This window comes from Meriones unguiculatus, chromosome 6 (assembly GCF_030254825.1).
Source record: "Meriones unguiculatus strain TT.TT164.6M chromosome 6, Bangor_MerUng_6.1, whole genome shotgun sequence".
Lineage (NCBI taxonomy): Eukaryota > Metazoa > Chordata > Mammalia > Rodentia > Muridae > Meriones > Meriones unguiculatus.
The window spans coordinates 116,914,306-116,926,572 of NC_083354.1; the positions used below are offsets into that span (position 1 = coordinate 116,914,306).

General features: G+C 41.3%; 1 protein-coding gene across 4 annotated transcripts in view; it reads right to left on the bottom strand.

Moving 5' to 3' along the window:
• Positions 1–10,894, bottom strand: part of Atp6v1h (ATPase H+ transporting V1 subunit H) — a 92,874-nt gene extending 81,980 nt beyond the window's left edge. For 2 of the 4 annotated variants that reach the window (XM_060385916.1, XM_060385913.1), the window contains exons 1-4: positions 10,753–10,894; positions 9,375–9,522; positions 4,733–4,835; positions 3,340–3,429 (exon numbers count right to left, since the gene is read on the bottom strand). In XM_060385916.1, coding sequence (XP_060241899.1) covers positions 3,340–3,429; positions 4,733–4,835; positions 9,375–9,487 — 306 coding nt within the window. In that variant the 5' untranslated portion in view covers positions 9,488–9,522; positions 10,753–10,894. Of the gene's footprint in view, positions 1–3,339; positions 3,430–4,732; positions 4,836–9,374; positions 9,523–9,690; positions 9,835–10,436; positions 10,578–10,752 lie in introns of those variants that run through there. The other 2 variants (XM_060385914.1, XM_060385915.1) reach the window with 2 other exon arrangements.
• Between the last annotated feature and the right edge of the window lie 1,373 nt (positions 10,895–12,267).

A 12,267-nucleotide genomic window follows, 5' to 3' on the forward strand; every position in this document is an offset into this window, starting at 1 on the left:
ACACAAAAGAACATTTGCTCAACCAAGTTCGTAGCAGCTATATTCATAATAGCCAGAATCTGGAAACAACCCAGATGTCCCTCAGTTGAGGAATGTATACAGAAAGGGTGGTATATTTGCACAAGGAATACTACTCAGCAATTAAAAACAAGGAAATCTTGAAATTTGCAGGCAAATGGTGGGATCTAGAAAAGATCATTCTGAGTGAGGTATCCCAGAAGCAGAAAGACACAGATGATATATACTCACTTATAAGTTGGTATTAGACATATACTGTAGGATAATTATACTAAAATCTGTACACCTGAAGAAGCTAAACAAAAAGAGGACCCTTGGTAAGATCAATCCTCACTCAGAAAGACAAACAGGATGGACATTTCAAGGAGAAAACAGGAAATAGGACAGGAGCCTACCACAGAGGGCCTCTGAAAGACTCTATCTGGCAGGGTATCAAAGCAGATGCTGACTAAGGACACTGAGCATTTCTTTAAGTGTTTGTCTGCCATTCTATATTCCTCTGTTTAGCTCTGTACCCCATTTTTTAATTGGATTACTTGATTTGTTGCTTTTTAACTTCTTTATATATTCTGGCTATTAGCCCTCTGTCAGATATAGGGTTGGTGAAGATCCTTTCCCAATCTGTAGGCAGTCGTTTTGTTTTGACGACAGTGTCCTTTGCTTTATAGAAGCTTTTCAGTTTCATGAGGTCCTATTTAATGATTGTTGCTCTCAGAGCCTGTGCTGTTGGTGTTCTGTTCAGGAAGTTGTCTCCTGTGCCAGTGAGTTCAAGGCTCTTCCCCACTTTTTCTTCTAACAGGTTTAGTGTGTCTGGTTTTATATTGAGGTCTTTGATCCACTTGATCTTTAGTTTTGTGCAAAGTGATAAGTATGGATCTATTTGCATTTTTCTACATGTAGACATCCAGTTAAACAAGCACTATTTGTTGAACATGCTATTTTTCTTCCATTGTATGGTTTTGGCATCTTTGTCTAAGATCAGGTGTCCATAGTGTGTGGGTTTACTTCAAGGTCTTCTATTCGATTCCATTGATCCGCCAATCAGTTTCTATGTCAGTAATCATGCAGTTTTTAGTATTGTTGCTCTATAGTACAGCTTGGGAAAGGGATGGAGATACCTCCAGAAGATCTTTTATTGTAGAGGATTATTTTAGAAATTCTGAGTTTCTTGTTATTCCATATGAAGTTGAGATTTTTTCTTTCAAGGTCTGTAAAGAATTGTGTTGGTAATCTGATGGGAATTGCATTGAATCTAAACAACCCTGAGATGTCACCTTACACCCATCAGAATAGCGAAGATCAAAAACTCAAGTGACAACACATGCTGCAGAGGAAGTGGAAAAAGGGGAACCCTCCTCCACTGCTGGTGGGAATGTAAACTTGTACAAACACTCTGGAAAACAATCTGGTGCTTTCTCAGACAATTAGGAATGGCACTTCCTCTAGATCCAGCTATACGACTCCTAGGCATATATCCAAAAGATTCTCACATATTCAACAAGGACATTTTCTTAACCATGTTTGTGACACCTTTATCTATAATAGCAGGAAACAACCTAGATGCCCCTCAACTGAGGAATGGATACAGAAATTGTGGTACATCCACACAATGGAATATTACTCAGTGATAAAAAAAAAAAACAAGGAAATCATGAAATTCCTGGGTAAATGGTGGGAACTGGAAAAGATCATCCTAAGTGAGGTATCCCAGAAGTAAAAAGAGACACAGGGTGTATACTCATTCATCAGTAGATATTAGAAATATAATATAGGATAAACATACTAAAATCTGTACAGCTAAAGAAACGAATAAAGACGGAGGACCTTGGGTAAGATGTTCAATCCCCATTCAGAAAGGCAAAGAGGATGGACATCAGAAGAGGAAGAAAAGAGGGAACAGGACAGGAACCCACCACAGAGGGCCTCTGAAAGCATCTACCCTGCAGGGTATCAAAGCAGATGCTGAGACTGATGGCCAACCTTTGGGCAGAGTGCAAGAAATCTTATGAAAGAAGTGGGAAACAGTAAGACCTGGAGAGGACAGGAGCTCCACAAGGAGAGCAACAGAACCAAAAAATCTGGGCACAGTGGTCTTTTCTGAGACTGATACTCCATCCAAGGACCATGCATGGAGATAACCTCGAACCCCTGCATAGATGTAGCCCATGGCAGTTCAGAGTCCAAGTGGGTTCCATAGTAATGGGAACGGGGACTGTCTCTGACATGAACTCAGTGGCTGGCTCTTTGATCACCTTCCCCTGAGGGGGGAGCAGCCTTACCAGGACACAGAGGAAGACAACGCAGCCACTCCTGATGAGACCTGATAAACTAGGATCAGAAGGAAGGGAAGGAAGACCTCCCCTATCAGTGGACTGAGGGAGGGGCATGGGTGGAAAAGGTGGAGGCAGGGTGGCATTGCTAGGGGAGGAAGGTAGGAGCTACAAGGGGTATACAAAGTGAATAAATTGTAATTAATAAAAATTAAAATTAACAAAAAAAAAAAGCAGATGCTGAGACTCATAACCAAACTTTGGTCAGAGTGCAGGGAATCTTATGAAAGAAGCGGGAGATAATAAGACCTGGAGAGGACAGGAGTTCCACATGGAGAGCAACAGAACCAAACAATCTGGGCACAAGGGGTCTTTTTTGAGACTGATACTCCAACCAAGGACCATTCATAGAGATAACCTAGAACCCCTGCTCAGATGTCGCCCATGGCAGCTTAGTATCCAAGTGAGTTCCCCAGTAAGGGGAACAGGGACTGTCTCTGACATGAACTCATTTGCTGGCTCTTTAATCACCTCCCCCTTAGTGGGAGTAGCCTTGCCAGGCCACAGAGGACAATGTAGCCAGTCCTGACGAGACCTGATAAGCTAGGGTCAGATGGAAGGAGAGGAGGACCTCCCCTATCAGTGGACTTGGATAGGGGCATTGGGAGGAGATGAAGGAGGCAGGGGAGGACTGGGAGGGATTGAGGGAAGGGGCTTACAGCTGGGATACAAAGTGAATAAACTGTAATTAATATTAAAAAATAAAAATTTAATAAAAAATAAAGAAATAAAAAAGAAAAGAACTAATAGAAAAAATAAAACAAACAAGAAAAATGGAAAGAAAACTGCTATTTCAGGGGAAATATTAATTATTTGGTAATATGAAAACGGAAATCAGCTTTATTTAGGTACTTCCACCATTAGCACTACTAGTGAAGTAAGAAAATGTGTCATGCTCTAGAAGAGAATCACTAAGCGAAGTCTTTCTCAACTGCTGTTACTGTAAAGCATAAAGCAGCAAAGTCCCCAAAGGTATTAGGAATATACCTACCTGCAGCATATCATCAACCATGGTTAGTATATACTGCACAGTCTGCTCTTTGGAGATGTGTGTCATCAAATTTATAAATGTTTTAGCACACTGCAAAACATGAAATTAATGTTATTATTCTCTTCCATTTTTTTGTTTTAAATTTTGAAACAGTGTCTCACTATGTAGCCCTGGCTATGCTGGTCTTTACTATGTACAACAAGCTGGCCACAAGCTCACAGAGATTCCCTGCCTCTGTCTCCTGGGGACTGGGATTAAAGGCCTGCACCACCGCACCAGCACATTATCTCCATTTCACAATTTTAATGGAACTTCTACAAAATATTATTTCTCTTTTATGAAACAAGACAGAAATGCTATTGGATAACAAATTATAGAAAATGTATACTTTTTACAAACATCATTATGATGAGACCTGAAGATTTTACCATGCCTAATGTCAGATATTTACTATTTCTAGTGATAAGCTCTAAAATAGTTACTGTTTTTAAGTATACACAACTAGCCATTATCACTCTTGATTACTCAGGAAAGCATAACATCTTATAGACAATTAAAGACTAAAAGTGATTCTAAAATATTATTTAGCCATTATTTTTGAGATTAATTTGGACACAGAACACTCAAGAGTGCTACAGATTACAATCAGAAAGCCTTAGTCTATCTACACTCTACAGCATATCAACCATATGGATCTCTCTAGAATGCAAGAAAAACCAGGATCAAAAACATGGTGTCTACCCATTCCTCAAGACCACCCGGAACCACATAGCAGCTCACAACTGTTTGTAACTCCAGGGAAGCCAAAATCCTCTTTGGCCTCTGTGGGCACCAAGCACACATGTAGTATATTTACAATGTGGCACAACACCCATACATAAAATAAATATTTTTTAATAAAGTTATAAAATATAGCATGATTATAGAACACTTGCACAGACATGTTTAAATCCCAGTACTGCGAAACAAAAAAGAAAAATTAAAAACTGTAATAAAGAGATTGTTACAATGGCATTGAATTGCAGTTCCAGGTATTTTATATGAGGATCACAAATTATCCTCATATAAAGGCCAACTGAACAGAATCTTGCTTCCTAATAAGGGTTAGGATGTAGCTGACTGGTAGAGTGCTTGCCTAGCAAGCAAAAAACCCATGGGTTTTATCCCTACCATGGCAAAAAGTACTGTTAGTACCAAATATTAATGACCGCATAGTCACTAAAGGTTTTCTAGCATTTTAATTTGTATGTTGCAGTTTGAAACTAAAGGTTGAATCCATGGTCTTACTGGTGGATATTAAGTAGATGCTCTTCCACTTGAGCTTTACCCCAGTCCTTTCCAGATTTTTAATGATAAGGAAATAGTGCTCATTATAAAATAAATGTAGGATCACCTGGCTGCCTTCAGTCTGAAGCATCTCTTGCTTCTCCTCAGAACTTCTTTTCATTTCAAACCTTTGAATAAATTCACAATCTTCAGCAGAAATCATCTGCCCCCTAGAAAGTAATAATGAATTATTCTGTTCAGTAAGTGCAAAGCAGCCACTGTGAGTGACACAGGAATTCGTCATTCTTTTCCTTCCTCTTTGGTATGTTCAAGAAAATTACAGGAGGCCACTGTTTGTACTAGGTCCCTGCACATGTGCCCCACAGAACTAACTAGAGAGTCTAACATAGCCAGAAAAGACAGCAGACTAATTTCCCAAGCCCTGTAGTTTCAATGGGCATGGTAAGGAGAATGCTGTGCGTAAATCCTCAACAAAACGCCACACCCGACTAGCCTGACTATTCTGGCTCTCCCAGGCCCACCTCTTAAGACAGTAGCCTGGAAATGAAGAATGAACTTTCTGACCTTCGTTTCTGCTTATCTTGCCTGTCTATTAAACTAGCCTCCTCTGGTCAGCCCATCAGAAAACACTCCATTTTATGGAGTAGTGTTGCCTAACTGTAGAAACACAAACGGAAACTAATTAACATCCGTTAACTTGTTGACATTTGTCTTTTGATGGCTATAAATGACAAGTGCTTATAAACTAAGAGTCTTGTCATCATTCAAAAATCACTTAGTGACTGCGTGACCGACCACTGTGTAATCTGGATTAATTTACCTAAGCAAAATAGGAACAACAACCACCTTTCAAAGGGTTTGTACAGAGGACAGAATTATATAATCAAGACACAATTAATACAGCACCTGGTCCACTCTAAGGATTCAATACAATGTCACCTCTTACATTTATTCAAAGTCTCACCCTTAATTCCTCCCTAGGTCAAGCACAATGTATTTGCTTGGCCTTCAAATTCATTACACCCAAAGCCACTTCACAGCGAAGTTCTACAGTAATTTCTTGACAACATTATTTTATCTTCCAGTTCAGAATACGGTCTTCCTCCCTCTCTTTGAAAAATAACCTCTCCTTAGCCTCCCTAGTGGCATGCAGCATGCACCTTTAATCCCAGCACTGGGAGGCAGAGGCAGAGGCAAATTTTATATATATATATATATATATATATATATATATATATATATATATATGGAGTTTCAGGACATGCAGAGCTGCATAGAGACCATGTCTTGAAAAAGAACCAAAATAAAGAATCTCTCCATTCCCCTGTCCTCCCCAATGCCAACCTACATCCCATTTTCCTCCCAGTGGAATTCTTTCACCAGCGGCATTTTGTTCTTCACAGGTTGTACCCAAGGGTGAACCGTTAAAAACTTGTGCTTTTCATCCTCAACTCCTTCCTAGAGATTCAAGTCAAGAGAGTCCAACCTTCTCTCCACCAAATCATCTCCAGCTATCTTATTTCCAAGTAGAAGAAACTCAGCATTATCACCAATGAGCCTGTCATCTTCAATATCAAGCTGACTTAACCTTCCAAGGCCTCAGACATGACATGTCACAATAACCACCCCCCCACCCCAAATCCTAACGTCTAAATCCAGGCCCTCCTTCATAGGACATGATAGCAAAACATGCAAGCAAAACCCTGCAAGTCTCCATCTGACTCACTTCAGGACACATACTTCACCTAAAAGAAACTGAACCACCTAAGTTACTTAAAGCCCCAAATCACCACACATTCAAGCATGAGCTTTCTTTCCTGGGCTCCCTGCACTGCAGTCCCCATTCCTTCTGCTTAGATAACTACCATGAGAGTCTTCATATGCTGTGTGAAGACATCCACAATGCTCTTACACAGTTACTTATTCCTTCTGTGTTATATCCCTCCTTTTGTTTATATCTACGTATGTGTGCATGTGTCGCATTTCTTCATTTAATTTTTATTAATTTATTCATTATTTAATTTGTAAAGGTCTGTTTCTTCATTAGAAGTTCAAGAGCAAAGTTACTGTATTATGATTCTTGTATCCTTAACATATGCTTTTGCTGGATTCCTTTTTGATTAGCACAAACCCATCCCTACTTGTGTTTTTGTACTCCCTAGTTAAGTAAACACTTAATCAAATAAAAGCTTAATCAAATACAAATATATTTTTAAATACTGTATTTTCATAGCATGTTATTAATTCATGAAGTCAAAAACATTTTGGCTTTTGGCACAAGATAACTCTCCCACGGGTTTTAGATCATCAGTAGATGTTGTGGTATAATATTCACTGGTTATGTATGTCATGTCCAGCCTGTAACTGTTCTTTCAGAGGAGATTTCATACCCACTAGTGTCCCCACATCAGAATGTTCAAGAACAAACATGTGGTTATATTTGGCTAACATTTGCACATAAAAATGCAGAACAGAGAGGGCTTATGAAAAGAATCTATAACACAGACAACAAAATAAAGGTCAAAAGTAGGGAAAAGGAAAATGAGATGTATGTAGCACAAGGCTTCAGGAATGGAAAAGTACACAACTGAAAACACTTCAAAACCAGGGAAAGGTCTGCTGCTCTGCTTGTGCTTTATGATCAACACTCCTCTGTTTGCATCACAAACAGAGTCAGGCTCGAGCAACTCCATGTCCTCTCATCTAAAAGCTGCCTGGACTAAAGGAATCAGGAGTTCAGAGGACTTAAATAATTACACATCAATCAATGGGGAATATACAGTCTTTCCTCCACCAGTCCTTGGCTGGCCCCACAATAACCTAGGTCCTTAAAACAGGAATCTAGCATAGCCAAATTTTTGCAGAGTGCAGGGAATCTTAGGAAAGAAGGGGGAGAAAGACCTGGAGGGGACAGGAGCTCCACAGGAGAGCAACAGAACCAAAATATCTGGGCACAGGGGTCTTTTCTGAGACTGATACTCCAACCAAGGACCAGGCATGGAGATAACCAAAAACCCCTGCATAAATGTAGCCTTTGGCAGCTCAGTGTCTAAGAGGATTCCCCAATAATAGGACCAGGGACCATCTCTGATATGATCTCTGGCTCTTTGATCACCTCCACCTGAGGGGGGGAGCAGTCTTACCAGGCCACAGAGGAAGACAATGCAGCCAGTCCTGATGAGACCTGATAGACTAGGGTCAGATGGAATGGGAGGAGGACCTCCCCTATCATTGGACTGGCAAAGGGGCATAGCAGAAGAGGAGGGAGGGAGGGCGGGATTGGGAGGGCATGGGGGAGGGGCTACAGCTGGGATACAAATTGAATAAACTGTAATTAATAAAAATAAAATAAAAAAATTACAAACACAGGAGTCTAGAAGTCATCCTAGATATCTTTCACCCACACACATCAACTTGCTCACTATTTTTCTCAAATCTGTTCAGTTCCGACCATTCTAACAACCTTAACACTACCAGTATAACTTCTCCCTATGACTAAGCTAGTTCCCACAAACCCTCCTCTTATACTGAATGCAGACAATTCACCAAGTAGTGAATGGGGTCATCTACTGCAGGCTAAGAACCTCAGCAGCCTTGCAGTGACTTTCAGGAGACAGGGCATGTGGGTTCTTGTGGTGGTACAGCGTATCCTTCATTCACACTCACTGTGCAGGCACTCTCCAGCTGAGCTCCTCAAGCTCCAAGAGTAACAACAGTCTGTTCCTTGTACCCCCATGAGGATAGTGACTGTTTTGAAAAAGAAACAGCAGAACACAAACTGCCACCTACAACTGACCATCACTTTCATGTGTTGCACATGTTGACCTTCTTATACTGTACATTTCAGAACTTAAGAATCATCTTGAAGAGCACCAAGTGGCAGGAACAGACCCAACTCCTCCCAAGGGCACCTAGGGACCCCAATTGTCACAATCAGCCCCTGCCTTGCTGTGAGCTTCAGCTCTCATCACTGCTTGCCTCCAAACCATAAATAACTTCCAGCACAATTATCAATTATTACCTTTATCACAGTATCTGTTGTATTTGGACAGATCCTCTTTTTTGCCACATGGTCAAATAATACTCATCCTTGAAAACTCAACTGAAGGATCATCACTTCAGGTCACTTCTGATGGTAGAAGCTATCCCTTTCTGGCACACCCATACACCCCTAAACATCTTCCTATCATCACAATTAACAACGAAATAAAGGACTGTTTGATACTGTGAGATGCTACTCTATATAACCTTTCTGCAAGCAAGTAAAAAAAAAAAAAATAAGCAGCAGATTCCTCAGCTGGTTTTTCAATGTGCGTATCCCAATCTAATCCTCAGTAACTCAGCTACAAACTGAGTATAACTCAGTAACTCAGCTATACTTTACCAAAATAAAACTGCATAAAATAAAATAATAAAATATTATCAAGAATAAATGAGGGCTGATGAGCTGGCTCAGGGGGTAAGGGCACCCGCCACTCAAGCCTAGCAACCAGAGTTTGATCTCCAGTATGTAATGGTAGAGAGAACCAGCTCTCCCTCCCACAAGTTATCCTCTGACCTGCAAACGCTTGGCATGCAGCACACACACGATGTTCTACAACCCTCTGTAACTCCAGTGCCAGCGCATCTGAGACCCACTTCCATATTTATTAGTATTTTTCCAGCATTTCTCTCATAGAAGTGTGACCATGAAAAAGCCTGATGCAAAGGCACATGACACCCATGACTCACAAGAAGCCAGTACGTACTGAAGATAAGACTGCCAGTTCACTTTGTTGGCACGAACTTCGGCAGCCTTGGCCGCAATGATGTTAGTTGGGACAGCAGCATCCACCGCACCTCGAATGTCCATTTTGGTCATCTAAATCTTATGATCTTGAATGTGTCTCCACAGATCTTTAATTTAGGGTCAAGATAAAAACAGAATAGCAGGCATCATTTTTTTTTAATCACTAGTATTAATACACCCACATTCACTTCATTTAACTTAAATACTAAATATCCTAAGACTGGATGGCATTAACATATTTGAAATCGTGTCCACCACTCCATAAACAGGCTTACTATTGGCTTGTTATTTTCCAAGGAAGAGTTTTCAATTGTTAGCCTTAGCTGCAGGCTAAGAACCTCAGCAGCCTTGCAGTGACTTTCAGGAGACAGGACATTTGGGTTCTTGTGATGGTACAGCGTATCCTTCATTCACACTCACTGTGCAGGTGAGAAGTTTAAAACATGACCATTTAAAAGATTGACAGCAAAATTAGAAATTAAACAGAATATTAAACAGGACTCTTTGACCATCTTTGGTGCAAAGGACTTTGAATATGCTTTAAAAAAATGCACTTAGTTCAAATCTATTCAATTACGTTCCAATTTCTTCTACAGAAAATAAAATACAAAAATTAAAAATAAAAAATGAAAAGACCACTTATGGTAGTTTATTTGGTCTCTGTCTTAATTTGCAGAAACATATTAACTTCTTTCTTAAAACTTACTGATTCAAAACAGAATACACCAAGTGGCATTGTAGATTTTCAAAAACCAATGCCTTTCTTTCCAACAGAAATTGAGAACATATTTTCAAAATCCATACCGAGAGAAATTTCTGGAACAACTTAGGTAAAGCCAACAACGGGAGCGTAGTCTCACAAGAAAAAAAAAAAAAAATACGATAATGAGCATTTTAAAAAATCCTCAGCCCTCAACTTACAGATAAAAGTTACACCTCATCTGACTACGATACAAAAACCTGACTTCCCATTCCCAAAATTTATGCTGTTGCCACGACCATAAGAAGGCAAAAATCATACCCAAGTTCTATTCCGTGTTCCCAATGTGCTTAGTCAGTGTGGAACTTAATTCCTCTGCGTGGGGGACCTGCTGTCTAAACAAGCAAGGTCTGCGCAGACGGCCGCTCCCCGCTCGAACCGGCTCCATCCGGGAAAGGCTGGAACCTGGGGCACAGAGCCGCCTTCCCGGGAGGCCCAGGCCCCAGCCTGCCCACCCCCGCGCGCTCTCCGGTCCCCCCGCCTGGAAGGCCCCGGGGTTCCGCAGACCCTGGCGGAGCCCGCGGGGAAAGCAGCCTCCCGTCCTCCGGAGCCGGGGAGGGGCCCCGGGCCGCCTCACCTGGATAGCCGCGGGGACGCGAGGGCCGCACGGGCGGGCAGGCGCTGGTCGAGCTCCCAGGCCTCAGCAGCCGCCGGACACCCCGGAGCAAAGCGTCGGCGACTCCGCGGGAGACGTTAGGAACCTCAACCGGAGAGAGCCGGAAGAGCGGCAGAGTGACAGCGGCGTCTGGCACATGACCACGGGCACGTGACCGCGGCGGAGGGCGGAAGGCGAGAAGGCCCAAAACTGCTGGGAGCGTGCGCGCTGAGCCTGTCCTGCTCAGCTCACTACACTGGGTACTTGAGGCCTCGGAGCTCCTGACCCTGCAGGCCAGCAGTGCCAAAGAAGCCAAAACTCCCAACATCAGTCTTTGGAGAAGTTTGGATGGAACATCTCAGTGAACCAGGCATTCAGAATCAGATTTTAAGCATACAACTGAGCTTAATGGAGGTTGCATCGAATCTGTAGATTGCTTTTAGCAGGATGGCCATTTCACTCTATTATGCTTTTTATAATAGCAAGGCAAAAATAGGAAACAAACTGCAATAGTAACCTTGAGTTGTCATGACAAAATACTGTAAACTAAGCAGAGCAATCAAGCAAAAAAAAAAAAAAAAAACGGTGTGCATACCGGCAACGCCAGTACTTGGGAGGCTGAGGCAGGAGGATCTCCAATCCCCAACTATCCTGATCTGCACAGGGAGATCCTGGAGTATGTTTTGTTCTTTTGTTTCGTTTTTGTTTTTTAAGAAGGAGGGAAATGTGTTAATTTCTCAAAGACCTGGAAACTGGAAGTCTAATACATTAATTTGAATTCTTGGGTTCCGACTTCTCTCTGTGCACTACAAGGTGAGGAAAAATCGGCATCCTCTTGTCCTTCATGATGAGGGTTAATTGTTCTAGGGGATCAAGCCTTTTTAAACATCCTTTGAACTTGATTACATGCATAAAGCCCCAAATGCACTCACATTAAGGGCTGGAAACATGAACTGAGGAAGAGAGACTATAATATAATTTTATACATTGACAGGCAACAGCAGGTATTCCAAGAAAGTTTAGGTAACACTGAAGTGGAATTATACCCACCAGAATGTTCTCTTTTTACTTCTGTTCACAGTGCTAGACTTTGAAAAATAGAACCACAACTGAGTTACATCCCAGCCCTTTGGAATGTTTCTTCAAATGGGTTAATTCTGGAAAATACAATATTACCTGTTTATTTTCACTTTTTACTTTAAACACTTCCTATAATTCCATGCATTTTCATCAGCAATGATTAATTTCATTTTCTGTTTTTTATTTATTCTTTGATGCATATGTATCTTGGTCATATTCCTCCCCCATTACTCCCTCTTATTCCCCTTTCACGTCAGGAAGGCTTTTTCTCAATATATCCAACCTGCTTTCATGTCTTTTTTACTTTCTATAACCCACTGAGCTTTCTCCTCCTCTTCCTCCTCCTTCTCCATTTTCTTCTTCTTCTTTATATTTTTCACAACAGGATTTCTCTGTGTAAACTTTGCTGTCCTAGAC